The sequence below is a fragment of the Barbus barbus genome (genome assembly GCF_936440315.1).
Source record: "Barbus barbus genome assembly, chromosome: 14".
NCBI classification, from domain to species: Eukaryota; Metazoa; Chordata; class Actinopteri; order Cypriniformes; family Cyprinidae; genus Barbus; species Barbus barbus.
In genome coordinates this window covers 22,398,124-22,417,030 of record NC_136742.1, presented here as the reverse complement: position 1 = coordinate 22,417,030, position 18,907 = coordinate 22,398,124, and the positions used below count along the sequence as shown (strand labels likewise).

Here is an 18,907-nt window from a genome sequence, read left to right as displayed (position 1 = left end):
TAACAGTGGATAATTGTTTCATTCTAATTATTCATGAATTGTGTGTGTGTGTGAGACAGTCTCCAAAAGCACCGTCAGAGGGTGATGACACTGATAATGAGGACTCTCTGATGGCAGAGATAGAGGAGGATATAGCTCCGCCTCCTCAGACATCACATCAGGATGTTTGGGCGTTATTTGAGAGCATCTGGAACAACGTGTGTCAGATTAGGTGAGAGAGTCAATTACAAAGACAGAACTGTATTACTATGGCCTTATTTTACTGCCAAATGTCGAGAGTGCATGTTTGTAGCGCGAAAGTAGATTAATATAAGGCGCACGCACAAATCTCCCCGCTCGCACGTTGATTTCCTTTGCTCTCGCACAAAACCGGACGTGCGTTCTCGGATATACGCTGCTCTCGTGCAGATAGAGTGCGCCACTTAAAACATGTCTCTCCTCTCGCTCAAGTGTGCGTGTGCGCACTCAAACTTTGTCCTGTGCACTCACACATCTCTCCGTGCTCTTGCGCTAGATATTAATTCTTTTCACACCTGGATGGGCAGTCGTGGCCTAATGGATAGAGAGTTGGACTTGTAACCTGAAGGTTGTGGATTCGAGTCTCAGGTCCGGCAGGGATTGTAGGTGGGGGGAGTGAATGACCAACACTCTCTTCACCCTCAATACCACGACTGAGGTGAGACCCTTGAGCAAGGCATCGAACCCCCAACTGCTCCCCGGGCGCTGCAGCATTGGCTGCCCACTGCTCCGGGTGTATGTTCACTACTGTGTGTACACTTGGATGGGTTAAATGCAGAACACAAATTCAGAGTATGGATCACCATACTTGGCCACACACCACTTCCTTTTCCCCTTAAACGTCAAAAGTTATCAACCAATCAGATTTTTCTATAACTGACCCGATGAAAATAATACTAGGCCTACGTGAAGAGGGAACTGGAATTTCTTTACAATTTAATAATATTTAGTCATATCAAATGTATATTAGAAATGGCTAGGAATCGGGTGCTTGGATGATTTATAAAAAAAATAAAAAAAAACTAGTTGGTCTAATCGTTTGGTCAAACCCCTCTGAGCGATTTATCTAAACAAACAAACAAACAAAAAAGTATATGATTCTTAAAGTTCATGTGGCCATACATGTATTGTGTACTTGGGTTGAAATATATATATATATTTATATATCTTCTGATTTAAGACAGAACTAGGGCCAAATGCACTATTCCCTAAATAGCCTACTTAAGATGTGGAGACCAAATATAACACTATAATGAATTTATCATATTTTTGATAACATCACAATTATATTCTATGGGTTTAATGCATTTGCAGACAGTGTCATTACCTATAACTGTCATATAACTGTATATTCACTGTTTTAGAGGAGAGTGCCATTGAAAGTGTTGCAAATATGAAGTGAGTTTTCATGAAAAGAAAATCTAACTAAAATCAGAACTGAAAACAAAAACTGGATTTAAAAAAATAAATAGATAAATAAAAAAACTCCTAATAAATGTCCAAACAGCGATTCTATCAGAGCATTTAGTGTGTTATGATATCATCGTTTACAACTATTTTTGCATTTGATGTTGTTTGATAGGAATTGTTACTTGCTATTGCCAACAACTGAGAATTAATTGCAATGATTTTAAATTCAGTTGAGATATCTGACATAATATGATATAACATTGACCTTTTATATGAAGTATTTAGAGCCATGAGCTGTTTTTAGATGAATCGAGGAGTTTGAGCAAACATAGTTGGACAAAGGTTATTTATATGTACAAATCATCCAAGCACCTAATTTCTAGCCATTTCAAATATATACAAACAAAATGCAACAACAAAAAAAAATCAAGGAAAGGCCCTAATGAAGAAATCTGTTTCAAGATATTTTTTAAAAGTGCATAATGATAACTTTTGACAACGTTTAATTCAGGTGTGAAAAGAATTCATCTTCATATATATATATATATATATATATATATATATATATATATATATATATATATATATATATATATATATATATATATTTCATTCCAAGTTCACAATACATGCATGGCCACATGGACTTTAATAATCATATACTTGTTTGTTTGTTTAGATAAATCGCTCAGAGGGGTTTGACCAAACGATTAGACAAACTAGTTTTTTTTTTTGTTTCGTTTTTTGTTTTTTTTATAAATCATCCAAGCACCCGATTCCTAGCCATTTCTAATATACAGTTGATATGACTAAATATTATTAAATTGTAAAGAAATTCCAGGATCAGTTCCCTCTTCAGTTCCCCTCTGCGCGAGAGCAGCGTATATCCGAGAGCGCGCGTGCGGTTTTGTGCGAGAGCAAAGGAAATCCACGTGCGAGCGGGGAGATTCGTGCTCGCGCATTATATTAATCTACTTTCGCGCTACAAAAATGCGCTCTCGACATTTGGCACTAAAATAACGCCATATATTACACTTCCCTTCCCAGTGATATTCGCAATAGCAATTGCATGCTTACTTTTAAAACACGTCTTAAAACATATCTTTTTATACAGACTTTTTTATGATCTGTATTATTGAGTCTCTACTGCATTTTACTTGTATATGCACAGAGTTTGTTGTTTGTTTTTGTTTTATGCTGTGACTTGTATTTTTCATTTTGTAAAGTGACCTTGGGTGTTTTGAAAGGCGCCATTAAATAAAATGCATTATTATTATTATTATTACTTCCGTTCAAAGGTTTGGGCTCAGTAACTTTTGCAAAATACAAAATATTTATATTTTTAAATAAATGCTGTTCTTTTTAACTTTATATTCATCAAAAAAATCCAGATTTTTCAACGGATTTTTTAATTTTCCAATGGTTTCCACAATAATATAATGCAGCACAAATGTTTTCATCATTAATAATAATAAGTTTCTTGCATGCTAAATCAGCACATCAGAATGATTTCTGAGGCATCATGTAACACCGAAGACTGGAGTAATGGCTGCTGAATATTCAGCTTTGCTATCACAGGAATAAATTAAATTTTAAGAAAGTTTTTTTCATTTTAATTTGTAATACAATTTCACAATATTACCTTTTACTGTATTTTTGAAACTTAAAAAAAGAAATGTTGATCAGGTCTTACACTGTCTATTGAGGCTTTATCAACAGCAAACAAAACAGAAACTTCACTGCATTACAGTGTTTTTTTTTCATGTATATTTCCATTTGTTTCTCTCTTCAGTTCGGCTTTGTTCTCAGCGCTCCACTACACTCCAGGAGCCACTGAATCCAGCCAGCGATCTACCTCACCCCCACCTCAGGAAGCCCTCTCCTGCCTACAAAGGCTCTCCACTGCACTGAAACAGCTACTGGAGGCTCTTCAGAGGTACACACATTCTATAAAACACACACACACACACACACACACAAGTCTGCAGTCCTAGAAGCATCTATTACCATTCCAAACATGTGTCTCCAAACAGAATTTGCTCAGTGTGTGTCCTTAGCCACCTGAGCATGTAGAGGACAGAGGTATGTGTGTTGCATGTGGTGGGGGTAGGGGGGCAGACTTTATCCTCATCATCAGTACATAACTCATTTTCAAATCCTTCCCCTGATCCTGTGTGAGTGTATCTGTGTGACTCACTTCCGTTGCTCAGCATTCCTGCAGCTTTTGCCGCTCATAGCAGTAGGCAGATAGATTTTACTATGACATGGAAATTTTTCCTCTAAATTAAGATTTCTGCATCTTGCGAGCAGAAACCGTGGAGCGTGTCATAGCTGTAGTTACACAGATACAGCTATTTATGTTGCAGTGTAATAGTAGTCATAACTTGCCTCACTGGCATGTTAAACTTCCTTCTTGTATCATTCACAGCCTCTATATAAATATTTAAATCACTAATAAATAATAAGGTCTCTAATAAATTTGACCTCTTATAAGGTAGCATGTATCAAGATCTCAATTTTGGGTTGTCAGTAGGGTTGGGCCGATAGACGATGCCATCGTCCATAGCCGATGGCTGATAGACATCATGATGTTGAGCCGGCATTGCGATCGCATTTTAGTTTCACTTTCACTTTTGAGATTCACGATCGCATGTACAGGTACATCTAAAAAAAATTAGAATATCATGAAAAAGGTAAATATTTTTTGTCACAAAATTCAGTGTCTCAGAAAATTAGAAAATTACATAACATCAATAAAAAAATGATATTTTAAACAGAAATGTCAGGCTTCTGAAAAGTATGTTCATTTCTATGCACTCAATACTTGGTTGGGCCTCCTTTTGCATGAATTACTGCATCAATGCGGCGTGGCATGGAGGCAATCAGCCTGTGGCACTGCTCAGGGGTAATGAAGCCCAGGTTGCTTTGATAGCGGCCTTCAGGTCATCTGCATTGTTGGGTCTGGTGTCTCATCTTCCTCTTGACAATACCCCATAGATTCTCTATGGGGTTCAGGTCAGGCGAGTTTGCTGGCCAATCAAGCACAGTAACACCATGATCATTGAACCAGCTTTTGGTACCTTTGGCAGTGTGGGCATGTGCCAATTCCTGCTGGAAAATGAAATCAGCATCTCCATAAAGCTTGTCAGCAGAAGGAAGAATGAAGTGCTCTAAAATTTCCTGGTAGATGGCTGCGTTGACTGTGGACTTATGAAAACACAGTGGACCAACACCAGCAGATGACATGGCAGCCCAAATCATCACTGACTGTGGAAACTTCACACTGGACTTCAAGCAACATGGATTCTGTGCCTCTCCACTCTTCCTCCAGACTCTGGGACCTTGATTTCCAAATGAAATGCAAAATTTACTTTCATCTGAAAAGAGGACTTTGGACCACTGAGCAACAGTCCAGTTCTTTTTCTCCACAGCCCAGGTAAGACGCGTCTGACTTTGTCTCTGGTTCTGAAGTGACTTGGTAGCCCTTTTCCTGAAGACGTCTGAGCGTGGTGACTCTTGATGACTCCAGCTTCAGTCCACTCCTTGTGAAGCTCTCCCAAGTGTTTGAATCAGCTTTGCTTGACAGTATTCTCAAGCTTGCGGTCATCCCTGTTGCTTGTGCACCTTTTCCTACCCAAATTCTTCCTTCCAGTCGACTTTGCATTTAATATGCTTTAATACAGCGCTCTGTAAACAGCCACACCTTTCAGTAATGACCCTCTGTGACTTACCCTCTTTGTGGAGGGCGTCAATGTTCGTCTTCTGGATCATTGCCAAGTCAGCAGTCTTCCCCATTATTGTGGTTTCAAAGAACAAGAGATACCCGGAATTTACACTGTAGGGATGGTCATTAATTGAAACTCAAATGTAAATATTCTAATATTTTGAGAGTGATTTTTGACTTTCATAAGCTCTAGTCATCAAAATTAAAACAAAAAAACTTTTGAAATGTTTTACTTTACATGTAATGAATCTAAAATATATGAAAGTTTTACTTTTTGAAATAAATTACAAGAAAAAATTAACTTTTTCACGATATTCTAATTCTTTGAGATGTACCTGTACTCTGATTATACTTGGGAATGGCAGTACTTGCCACAAATTTTACGAGATCAGATGTTTGTCAGTTGTGCTCGGGATCTGCAAATCATTCGCCATAGTCTCAAGCTGGTCGCACACTGGACGAGAAGCTCAGTGTCGTGTTTTTTTTTACAGTCTATGGTCGTGTCACATCTTTACATTGTTTTGAATCGTTGCTAGGCACCGCAAACAGACGCCGAATTGCACCGCAGGTGTGCGTACGCTCATAGAAAATGTGTTTGCATTTTAAAGATGTGGTGCGACGCTGCTCTTCACGTCCAGTGTGCGACCAGCTTCATTCATCTTTCCTTACTCTGTCTGTTTATGTGATAAGTGAAGTTTTATGTACTGTAACAGGCAACAGTTGGCAATCGTTATTTGTTTTCCTTGCCGTTCTGAATACAGATTTACGCTTCGGGCACACCGCCTAACTCCATCCGCCCCCGATGTCATCGTCCATCACGATGTTTCACTGCAGACATCGTCCGATGCCAATTTTGTAGACCGCCCAACCCTAGTCGTCAGCTCAGTTCTGGTTGTCTAAGAAGTTAATAAGGTCATGAAGTGAATTTTTGTTTTGCACAATAAATGATTATGTCTCGGTGCATTAAATGCTAAATCTAAAAAAAATTCGAATATCATGAAAAAGGTCAATATTTTTTGTCACTCATTTCAGAAAGTGAAACCTATATATTATATAGATTCATTACACAGAGTGAAATATTTCAAGCCTTTATTTCTTGAAATTTTGATGATTGTGGCTTACAGATAATGAAAACCCAAAATTTTGTAGACCGCCCAACCCTAGTCGTCAGCTCAGTTCTGGTTGTCTAAGAAGTTAATATGGTCATGAAGTGAATTTTTGTTTTGCACAATAAATGATTATGTCTCGGTGCATTAAATGCTACATCATGAGGTTTTTGTTCAACAGAGAGAGAGGAGATGAAGCGTGCACTTGATGTAAATGAATGATTTGTCATGTGAAACTTGTGCTGCGTTTTTCGTCTAATTGATTATATGCGCCTTTATTCTCACACAAGATGCCACACTCGTGCATCAGTGCATAAAAAATGATTTGCACCCAAACTTGTTCATTTTATTCTAGTATTTGACATAAATTATGACTGAATATGGTTATATTGTTTGCGTTTGGAGGGAGATGCAAAAGAAAAGAAATTCCAAACTGAAGTGTGACTTAATGAACAAGACCAAGTCAAGCACTTTGATTGTTTTAAGTCACGATCAGATAGAAGCATATGGCTTTCCACTATATGTCATCTATGACAGTAATGTCACCATTTCCCCTTAAACCCTATATAATTTTACACTTATGCATTTCAGTGTTGTGCATTTGAGTTTCCCCTTCCTCTCAATTTAGTGTTTCTGAGAAAGCAGGATGACAAAGTTTGAAGGGAGATTAGGTCCTGTCTCCATGGTTACAGCTAGACTAATTTTTATGTGCAGAAAGCAGACAGATGAGTCATCAGAGCTAACACTCGCACACAAATGTGCAGCACTATTCTATTCCGTCCTCCTGCGCCCCTGAATGAGGAAGAGCATGCATAATTCAAGCTTTATTGCTGAAATAGCTTTTTCTTTCTGCTCCCTGCTTCGTCTTGCTCCTTGAATTTCTCCACATTTCTTTCTCTCCTCCTCCTCCTCATACCCTCTCCCTCCCTTTGGAGTCTCCCTTGTTTCTTCCATCCCTTCTCTCTTTCTATCTTTCAGCTTTCTCTGGATCTTTTGTAGGTTATTTAGAGAAATATCTCAGTGTAATGTGTTTGTATGATTGTATTTTCTGTCAGCAGGTCTGTAGCATGTAAGCAGCACATGCTAATTTAATGGCCATGTTAACAGGTTGCAGTAATCACACCGCACATGGGGGCAGCACAATGCTGCGTAACAGAAGCAGTACTGCAGGGAGAGTTTTGGCACTGAGCCTGTTTTTACTACGTGACACTCTGAACTCTGTGGAAATTACAAAGAAATTGCACTGTGAACCTGTCAACACAGTCTATGCAAATATACTGTAGTTTGCATTAAGCAATATAAAATAATGTAGTGACTTACTTAGAAATTGTTGAAAAAAAGGTCTGTTTGGCATGATGTAGTGAAAGGAAGACAAATAGCAAAATAAATTATTTATTGTATTTTATTTTATTTTATTACACGTAATGCTTAAATTAAATGAGGTTTGATTTCACGCAGCATTTTATATATAGGATATTCTGCTTCTTGTGATAACCCAGAAATCACTTAATTTTCAATATACACCACTGTTCAAATGTTTGGTGTCAGTATTTTTTATTTGTTTTAATAAGTACTTTTACTTTTACGAATTAAACTGGTCAAAGATATTTACAGTGTTACAAAAGTTTTCTATTTCTAATAAATGCTGTTATTTGGAATTTTTTTATTTATCATATTAATCAGCTGAACTGTTTTCAGCTGTGATAACGATAAGAAATATTTCTTGAGCACCAAAACAGCATATTAGAAGGATTTCCTAAGGATCATGTGACACTGACAACTGGATTAATGGTTGCTGAAAAATTCAGCTTTGCCAACACACGAATAAATGACATTTTAAAATATATTAATTTTAAATATGTTTCACTGTATTTTTTATTAAATAAATAGTCGTGTTGAGCATGAGAAACCTTTTTTCAAAAACATAAAAATAATCTTGCAATATGCTGTTTCCTTGTCGCAGAATGTTTGAAACAGGTCTCAGTCTTGACATGTTTGAACGTGTTAGTAACATGTCCAAGTCTCTTAGACACTCTGTCTTAAATTAGAGTGTTTGTGACTGTCTAAATTGCCCTCTGTTCTAACATCACACTGATTGTTAACGAGTAAATGCAGTGATTACTAATTTACGCATTTTCTGATCCAAACACAATTACAGGTCACTTCTTACAGGGTTAGTCTCCCTGGGGCAACCTTTACTCGAGGGCACAGAAGTGATAGAATAGTTCAAGGATCAGCTCAGATCTTTCACCACTAGAAAACACTACCCTGCAAATGATTGTCTGGTAGATTCACTAATTCATCCGATACATTTATTCATTGTAATCTTAAGCTGCCTCTTTAGTTCTGCTTAAACAAGCGTGCTCTGGTACACTGATGCATTTATAAATCACACACAGGATTCTTATTGCTATATCAGGCAATAACCACAAATAATATACACATTTAATGTGCTAGTAACTGCACAAGAGGGTATAATATGCATATAAGTGATAGTAAAATTAAATGTTGCTAAAGATTTCCCTTCTCACAGGCTGTTATCAGTGGAAAGCAGTGTTCAAGATGCACAGTCACTTCTCTCCTTCATTCAGACCAGTGAGGTAAGAAAATAAGGCCACTAAAGATAATTTCCATATTTTAACTAGTCATGCCCATGGTTATATGGTATGGAACAACAAAAAGAAATTGGTGAGATAAAACGATGTAAGTTCTATATTACTGTAATATTATAATGCAACTATATAATATATTTAATTATAAATTACCATTCAAAATTTTGAAGTCCGTAAGATTTTAAAAAATAAATGTACGCTTACCAATGTGACGTTTTTTTTTAAAAACAGTAATGTTGTGAAAAATTACAATTCTCTCTCTCTCTCTCTCTCTCTCTCTCTCTCTCTCTCTCTCTCTCTCTCTCTCTCTCTCTCTCTCTCTCTCTCTCTCTCTATATATATATATATATATATATATATATATATATATATATATACATATGTAGTGATTTATTACTTTGAACATAGCCATTACTCCAGCTAATATACTGATTTGCCATTAACTCAAGTAATGCAAATTTTGTTATTATCATTGTGTTATACTGTAACATTATTCATTATATGTCTTTACTGTAACTTTTGATCAATTTAATGCATCTTTGATTAATTTCCAAGAAAACAACAAAAAAACTTACTAGCCCCAACATTCGGAATTACATTTTTTTTAAATAAATTTAATTAATACATTTTTTTATTTATTTTTTTTTTTTGTTTTTTTATATAACCACTGAGAAACCTAAGATCAACAATACGTTCAGCATAAATCTAAGGCAGTGATTATGTAATACGTGTGTACGTGTGTACGTTGTGTACTTTACGTTAACAGATGTGCTTTTTGCTTTCAGATTGCTGCTATGGAGCCACGTTTCACTGCCAGGGACCTGTTTGATTGCGTGTCTCAGCAAGAATACCGGTTAGTTAAGAGTCATGAGATAGATCAGACTCATTAGCTTATCTGCAATCTGCATATTCGCAGCTTTTACTGCTTTCATTAACCTGTTCTGTTCTGAACGTTTCAACACCGCCCACTTTCAGCAGAGCATGCTGTTCTCAGGTCAGTGCTAGTTTCAGGCCTCAGCAGGTATCTACTGTCTCAGAGGACCAGTTTCTGCTTTAAGAGCGTTATTGCATCATAATCCTATCCAAACCTCAGAAGACAGTTCTGGGAATCCAGACATTGCCATTAATGATACATAGAGTGTATTTAATGATACATCACCTCTTTCCCCGGAGTCGTTAGCCAGTGTACACATTTCTGGTTAAGATATTTCGCAATTAATTCCCAGCAGTGTACAAAGGTGTTTGTGAAAGGTGTTTGTTGTGTGATTTTACACTGGGCTGTGTTAACTTTTTTTTGTTCTTTGAGCTGTTAAATTGCTTTTGATGCTTTACAAAGTGTCATGTTTGCACCGTCACTTCTGGTTTCTTAATGTGTCTCTGATTTGTAATTATTTATTAAGCAGGATTGCTGCGTGCAAACTTTGACTCTGCTTGTGTTTGTCAAGGCTTTGTGAGTCTGTGTCTTCGAGGCCGAAGAAGAAGCTCATTGATTAACCTTATCAGTAGGGATGGGTACCGAAACTCGGTATTAAATCGGTCTCGGGGCTAAATTATGAAAGACCGGAGTATCGATAAGCTCTGATGTTATCGGTACTTCTGTCGGTATTGGAGAAATTAAGAAAACACACATACATTTATTGTTTCTCTCTCTCTCTCTCTCTCTCTCTCTCTCTCTCTCTCTCTCTCTCTCTCTCTCTCTCTCTCTCTCTCTCTATATATATATATATATATATATATATATATATATATATATATATATATATATGTCGCCAGCTGTTTTTATGTGCAATAATATTCAAACATTTGTCTATGATGCATTTTTGCTATGTGCAATTCAGAAGCCAGATCGCGCTCACGCGGAGGAGCTTCAGCACACGCAACATGAAAGTCCTGTTTAATTATGATTGAAGAGAGAACCAACTATTCAAACATCTGCTCACACTTTAGGCTTGTGGCTGTTATATTAAGCTAAGTATTTTTTTTTTTTTTTCGATTTTGGCTTCCAAGGATTATAGCCGCATTTCTTCTAGCACAACTCCCTTCCCTTCATAGCGGCGCGGATTCGTTCCTCCGAACCAAAACTTAACATCTGAATCAGCTCAATCAGTGATTGTTATAAAATGCCGTCTTTACTGTTGCTACATTGCAGGACATATTTGATAGTAAAACGTTGAAAGTACAATCTGCACAAGTGATGCTGTTCCCCAGCTGAAATGTGTGTGCGTGCATGTGCCTGCGCGGCGGCGTGCTCCAAAACGGACAAGCAAAGTACACTTTGAGCTTCGGGCACGTCGAAATAACACAAAAATATGCCAAAAAATACACACACAATGTGTCAAAATGGCCGGTTACGAGAGTCTTCACTTTTATGTTTTAAGTGGACGAGAACAGTTGGGAGAAAATCCGATGCGTGTCAGTATATTGCCTTAAAGTGTCAGACTGGAGCTTGAGCCATCAATGTTAATCAAAGAACAAAATGCAAAGAGAAAATCACCCACAGCTCTTAATCTGAACAACGTTATAGCTTTAATAAACATAAATCTATCAGTACATACAGTGAAAACTATGCTTGCTCATTTACATGTGATTACTTTTGTAACTATTACTTACCTGAACATTAATATTAGTAGACCTTCATGGAAAAATGAAAGCACTGTTTATTTCATTTCGTTTGTGTGTTTGTTTTATTGTATTTGTCAGTTTGTTTTACTTTGTTTCTTTGTTCATGTTGTTACTGTATCTTATCTTATGTATATAAAACACTAAAAATACCTGCACACTGGTGCATTTACAAATTGATGAAGTGCAGGCATTTTTAGTGTTTTATATACATAAGATAAGATACTGTAAGAATATGAACAAAGAAACAAAATAAAACAAAAAGTACCGATAAGAATACCGTTAAAGTACCGGATCGATAAGCAGTATCGGTAAGAGTAGTAATACCGTTAAAACCTTAACGATACCCATCCCTACTTATCAGTCAAGTGTAGCTACACGTTCGCACACACATTTGTGGAGCCGTTGACAGCTGATCTTTAGCAGCTCACTTACCTCAGCACGGTCAATGAGCCACGACACACAAGAACTCCGTGACCTCATTTCACACACTAATCCACATGCGTCAAATGCATACTTTAATGGGCCTGATCAGAACTGGCAGGTACTGTATGCTAATACACACAGACACAATGATCAGGTCATGTGGCCAAACTGCAGTGGTATGACACCCACAAATGCACATGAAACATATATTATAATTTATGTCAATGTGACCTGTTATAAATGGTTTCAGTGTGTTTGCATCGGCTTTCTGAATATTTCATAACTTTAGAAAGACTTTAGAAATCAGTTGGGCCGCCATCTCATGTAATATTGATTTACGGACTAACGATTCCTTAAGATGATCTCTTAAGTTTACCAGAGTTATTTTGTAGCTAAAAGCTCCAGAATATGTTTTGCAGTAACAGAAAGATTGTTATTCATTGATGTTCATGAACATCTTGTCTCTAGGTGCTAAATTTCACAACAGGGATTGATATCTAAGCAACCAAGCACAGCTTGGTTGTCGACTCTTGACGGCTGAGACGCTGCTGCAGCTTTTGTGTGATGTTCAGTGTTGCGTGTTTATTTTCGAGCGAGCACCGTCACTGCGGTGTTATGTTCTGTTTTGTTGTTGATTTGTTAAGGATTGGCTTCATAAAGCATTCACTCTGCTGTCTGTTGGCTTTCCCGTTGCTGAAGGGGAGCTGCCCACATGTTGTACGGTTGCCATGGCAGCACTGTGGTTAAGCTGATAATTGTAAGGCTGAAGGAATGGAGTCCTTTATGTGTTCACCACAAACCACATCCCATAATTTTTAGTGCACAATTTTTTTATTTGTTTTGGAGAAAACAGGGTTATATCCTATAAATAGGCTAAATAACTTTATACTATTGCTCAAAGGTTTGGGGTCAGAAGATCTTTTTTATTATTATTAATATTTTATTACTATTACTAATTATTATTACTATTGCATTAAGCAAGGATGCATTGAATGGATCAAAAATGACTTAATTTTATATTGGCAAAAAACACTTCTATGTCAACCATTCTGTGATTTTGAACTTTCTATGCATCAAAGAATAAAAAAATATATATAACAGTTTTCACGAAAATATTAAGCAGCACAGCTTTTTCTAACATTGATAATAATAAGAAATGTTTCTTTAGCACCAAATCAGCATATTATATGATTTCTGAAGGATCATGTGACACTAAAGACTGGAGTATAAATTACATAAATCGCATCTTAAAATATATTAAAACAGAAAACTGTTTTAAATTGTAATATTTCACAATTTTACTTAATTTTTTTACTATAAAGTAAATGCAGCATTGATCAGCACGAGACTTCTTTCAAAAAACATTAAAAAGTCTTACTAACCATAGAATTTTTAACAGTATAGTGTATAGTTTATAGTAGTAATTGATGGGGATTAGTCGTGGCCTAATGGTTAGAGAGTCGGACTCGTAATCCAAAGGTTATGGGTTCGAGTCTCGGGCCGGCAGGGATTGTAGGTGGGGGGAGTGAATGTCCAGCGCTCTCTCCACCCTCAATACCACGACTGAGGTGCCCTTGAGCAAGTCACCGAACCCCCAACTGCTCCCCGGGCGCCGCAGCATAAATGGCTGTCCACTGCTCCGGGTGTATGTTCACTGCTGTGTGTGTGTTCACGGTGTGTGTGTGTTCACTGCTGTGTGTGTGTTCACTGCTGTGTGTGTGTGCACTTTGGATGGGTTAAATGCAGAGCACGAATTCCGAGTATGGGTCACCAGACTTGGGCGTATGTCACTTCACTTATAGTGGTTATAGCACTGATGACAATTTTCATTGTATGGCCAATATTATAATTCTATCTTGTCTAAATAAATAATCGTAAAACACTAAACCTAAAATAAATCATTGTAAATGCTATGTCACATGTACATTATGAAAAATGTATATTCTTTTTAAAAATGTAGACATGCAAAATACAGAATGTATTTTCAGCCAAAACTATAATTGTTTTGAAATGAGCAAAGACAACATTCCAGTCCAGACGTGGTCTTTATTTACTCCATACCCTTCATTATACAAACCAGCTCAGTGTAGGTTAGCACTGGAGAAAGACAAGTGCATGCATTCCTTAATTTTTTATTTGCTAGTTATGTAACATCCATTGGGGAACACAATGCAAACAAAATAAGTCAACAAGCAGCAACAGGTTGCAAGAAAGAGAGGGAGGAGAGATAAAGTAACACAATAATGGCCTTCATTCAAGTAAGTTGTGAACCACTGTGCCAGGGAGAGAGAGCGGGCAGCCTGTGTGACTGTGACTCAGAGATTTCTGCAGTTGTTTAAATGCCTTTCCTTTCCCAAGAACGCTAGTAATAAACATGAGGAACAATTTCGTTGTAGTCAGTAAAGCATTTCCTGTAGATATATAAAGCACACTATCTTAGAGTGCGATTGCCTTGTATTAAAGGGGTCACTAATTACTTTATTTTAGGTCCTGCATTTACATTTTTTTTGCAGGATTTTTACATAGACAGTAAATGGTCTTTTATTTTTATATTTTAGCCCTCTGATTTAAACACTTTAATTTTAGTGAAAGAAGAACCCTTATAATTGGCAGTAAGACACTGCAGCATTCATTATTATAGTTAAAAAAACTAACTATAAATATTTGAAGTGTCCTTTGCAAAGTTATTTCTTCAGCCACCTTTTCTTGACCTCTTTCGCTTCCTGTGTACGAGACATCCACTTCCTGTTTGGAACCACAGGCAGTGTAGAGGAAGTTATCCTGTGTGAAGTGAAACAGCAAGGACACTCGCAACTGTTTAGGTAGATCAGATCTTCATCACTTGATCTGTTTGCAGCTTTCATCCTATCTTCTTCCATTTCTATTAAATAGAGAAGAACACTAAAGAATGTTTTCCAACTTAAAGGGATAGTTCACCAAAAATTAAAACTACCATTATTTACACATCATGTTGTTTCAAACTTGTATTTACTCTTATCTTTTCAGTAGAAATAATTGAATAATAATAATATCTAGAATAATTTACTTTTTTGTATAGAAAAAATACAGAATCATAAAATGAAAAGTCGCAATTGCCTTGTTTTATTTCATGATAGAAATAAGCTTCCATATAAACATGGTAGATAAGTGTTAGCTGTGTGTGTGTCTGTGTGTCCGCAGGGAGAAGCTGTGTGTGGGTGGTGCGCAGCTGTCTGAGCTGTATGCGAATCTAGATCACTGTGCTGCTGCTCTGAGCTCTTGGTCCTGATTTACCACCTGACTTTCCATGTTTGGACCCAGCCAACTGTCTACTTACTATCAGACCAGACGTCTTTGGATCGACCTGGTTTTGATAGCAGAGTCATAATCTGCTGGAACCAAAGGCGCACCAATCTACTGATCCTCTGTCCTTGTACCAACCTGCAGCAGAGTCAGTGCGTCAGTCACATGACCCTGACTTACTATGCAAAAGCATCAAGGGCTATTAGTCTATATAACAGAGGTTAGACTGTTCAATTTCTTATGTTGTAGTTCTAAACTTAGTTTTTTTTATTGTTAAATTATTTGGATTATTTATTCAGCTTACTTTATAAGTAATGTGTCCCATTTCGGGAAAACACACTGTTTTAGTGATGATTTAAAAATTGTTATAGGTTTGTTGGTGGTTTTGGTGTTTTATACGGAAGAATGTAGAATTTAATTTCTGCTGTGCCACTTAAAATCCTCCTGATGTCCAGGCGCTAACAGGTTATTATGTGTTCAGAAACAGAGGTATTACTTCATGACACGGTCTCACACGGCATTCAGTGCTGCGAGGCTTTCAGTGAGTAGCGAGTGCGACACTGAGTCATGTGTTAAAAGCCAATTTTCTTGGGCACCAGTCCAGCTGCCCTTCTGGAAACTATCCTGAAATCCACTTATTCGTTCCATGATTCTAAGAATGTACATTTCGTCACAGAAGTTATGACACTTACACTGTTAGGTCAGATAAGCTGCTGTAATTTCTTATTCTTAGTTCTGTCACTGCATATGAAATACCAGCATCAACATGATCCTCAATCATTTATGACAAATTATTTTTAATAATATTCTCTGATTTCATGTGGAATGGTATTTATGCATAAATATTGTTTTATTTGTATTAAAGTGTGAATAGTTCAAAAATAATTTCTTTTTTACTTTACATCTATTTGCATTTTGATTAAAATATTTGATCATCAATGACTTGTCCTTTTTTTTTTGTCACAAAACTTGAGGATGTTAATCTGAGTTTCTGGTTTGTAAGGCAGCATTGTGACATCTAAAATTGAGAGGCCTTCAATCAAAGAGAGGCGGGCCGCCTGTTTATGGGAACAGTGATGATGTCCCTGTTGAGATTACTCCAATACTCAACGACTTTAGCAAGATTAGGGCTGTGCCTGTGTTCATAGGTCATTGAGGTCAAAAGACATTACAGTACTTAAATTATTTTGCGGTGTTTTTAATTATTTAATGGTAGGCACTTGTAGATGGACAAGGAAAATCATTTTATTCTTTTTTTTTATTTTGCCATAACATCCTAACATAATTACGAGGTGCGAGTTTATACCGCCAAGTCTTAATAGGAGTGGGCCATACCTCTTATTTTATTTTCGATCCGATACCGATATTTTCAAGCCCAGTATCGTCGATATTGATACCGATACCTCTAAACTAATCTGATATTTTACGTTATTAAAATAATATAATCCGTAATTATACTCACTTAATATTAGATTTTAAAGCCATGTTTGTTTGTAAAATATACTAAAATTGTATTTTAGCCCTTTACTGATGCAGTAACCTCAAATCTGCACCTATACCCCTAAAAAGGAGCATATTAGTACCATTACAAGTATGCATGCTTTAAGGGTAGATAAGTTACAAAGGTGCACCTTTGAGGGTACCTTGTGAAAAATAAACATGTTACATAAGTATTAAAATGTATTAATATTATTATTACGATGGTAAATTTGTGGTTACTGCAGTTTTACTACAAATATTGTGGTAAACTGCGGTTACCGTAATAAAATCATGGTTATTTTTTGTAAAAGGCTGCCAGGCTGCTGTACTCCTAAATGTGAAACTTTAGCATATTTTTTTTCTGACAGATTTATTAACAGCAATTATAGAACCTAACACAATCCTTTTGAACTTTTAACAACCAGTTTAAATAAATTGACTTGCACAAACCAGCCTATTTAAAAGAAACAATACATAAATAAACCAAGTTTGGGGTTAGTAAGATTTTGTAATATTTTTTAAATAAGCCTCTCCCTCACCAAGGCTGCACTTATTTGAACATAAATACAGTAAAAACAGCAATATTTTGAAATATAACCATTAAAATAGCTATTTTCTATTTTAATATATTTTAAAATGTAATTTAAAATGCATCTGTGATCAAAGCTGAATTATCAGCGTCATTATCAGCATCATGCAGTTTAGCTCCAACTTGCCTCAACACACCTGCATGGAAGTTTCTAGTATGCCTAGTAAGAGCTTGAATAGCTGCTTCAGATGTGTTTAAGTAGAGCTAAACTCTGCAGGACACCGGCCCTCCAGGACCGAGTTTGGACAGCCCTGTCATAGACTGTAAAAAACAGAAAAAAGTGAGTTTGGTTATAGAATACGTTTGTCATTGTGAACGTAACCGCATTGAAGCGACATTCAGCCGCATGAACGTTAGGGGGAATTCACACAGAATGTGTTTTGTGTTTAAAAGTGGAATAAAAAACACTCAGCAAGATCTAGAGACACTCTTTAAAAGTCAAAATTATTTTTAAAACGCGTCATGCGCGAGAGAAGCTGCAAATGTCAGAGGGCAACGGTCAGTAGGGTTCCTCAAATCGTTCCCTGGAGGGCGAATCTGCTGCAGAGTTTAGCTCCAACCCTGATCAAACTCGCCTACCTGTGATTTTCTTATGATCTTGGAAGACTCTTATTAGCATGCTCAGGTGTGTTTGATTAGGGTTTGAGCTAAACTCTGCAGGAGTGGGCCAGATTTGAGGATGCCTGGGGCCTGTACCATGATGGTGGCTAAACAAACTCAGGGTTACAGGATTAGTTTTGAGTTGACAAAACCAAACCAGTTCAATCCGGCTTTGTTGGTACCATGAAGCTGATCATCAACTTTCTCTGTCAACTCAGGCTTGATCCTGAGTTAATGGAGCTCGTGCACATGAAAGTGTGACATCAGTAATGAGCAGCCAATCACATGCCTTGAAACTGGGATTCACTTCTCGTGAGAGAGTCAGTGCGAATTCAATACCAAAGATTAAAAGATTGAACAATATGAAGAATTTAAACACATTTACACAGCAAAATGAAACAATCGATCCATTAAAGAGGAAAACTTATCTTACCATATAAGTGCAAGTAAAATTTGTAAAGTTTATAATATTTATAGATATAACAACACTTAAAAATTGAAACTCATATGTAGTGATGTTTACAGCTATTGATTCTAAAACGTATTTATATTGCATATTATCTATGTTTATATTAATTTAAAATAAAAGCTTAATAATTACTATTAAATTAAGCTGTCTTGTGTAATGGATTAAGGGTATACTAATTATATAAATAATAAAAAATAAGCATGTCTAAAAATCACATGATTTTATCTTTAAAAATGTTTTATGTAGCGTCCTTTAATTTGGAGTAAGAGAAACTGGAGGAGTGGCTTTATTGCGTCAGAGATGTGTCACTTTGCTTGAAGCTGATTGGTGAAATTTCAGATTGAGATCTCTAAACCAGAACATAACCTGCCCCGGAGCAGGTTAGCCGTGCCCGTGCAGCGTAAGATACCATGGCGACGAACACCGATTAAAGCCGAGCTACTTTCATAGTACCTAAAACCCAGGGTTGGCGGAAACTAAGATGAAACATAGCTGGCTAGCCACCTAATCCGGCTTCATGGTACAGGCCCCTGGTCTATTGCATGTTTACATAAAAAAAAGAAAACCGCAATG

At 36.7% G+C, this 18,907-nt stretch overlaps 1 protein-coding gene across 7 annotated transcripts in view; it reads left to right on the top strand.

The window, feature by feature from the left end:
• The window catches only part of LOC306880294 (transcriptional protein SWT1-like), a 28,607-nt gene extending 12,469 nt beyond the window's left edge, over positions 1–16,138 (top strand). For 6 of the 7 annotated variants that reach the window (XM_079433748.1, XM_079433743.1, XM_079433744.1 and 3 more), the window contains 5 exons: positions 60–211; positions 3,221–3,364; positions 8,792–8,858; positions 9,656–9,723; positions 15,096–16,138. In XM_079433748.1, coding sequence (XP_079289874.1) covers positions 60–211; positions 3,221–3,364; positions 8,792–8,858; positions 9,656–9,723; positions 15,096–15,183 — 519 coding nt within the window. In that variant the 3' untranslated portion in view covers positions 15,184–16,138. The remainder of the gene's footprint in view (positions 1–59; positions 212–3,220; positions 3,365–8,791; positions 8,859–9,655; positions 9,724–15,095) is intronic. The other variant, XR_013785066.1, reaches the window with a different exon arrangement.
• Positions 16,139–18,907: the final 2,769 nt, after the last annotated feature.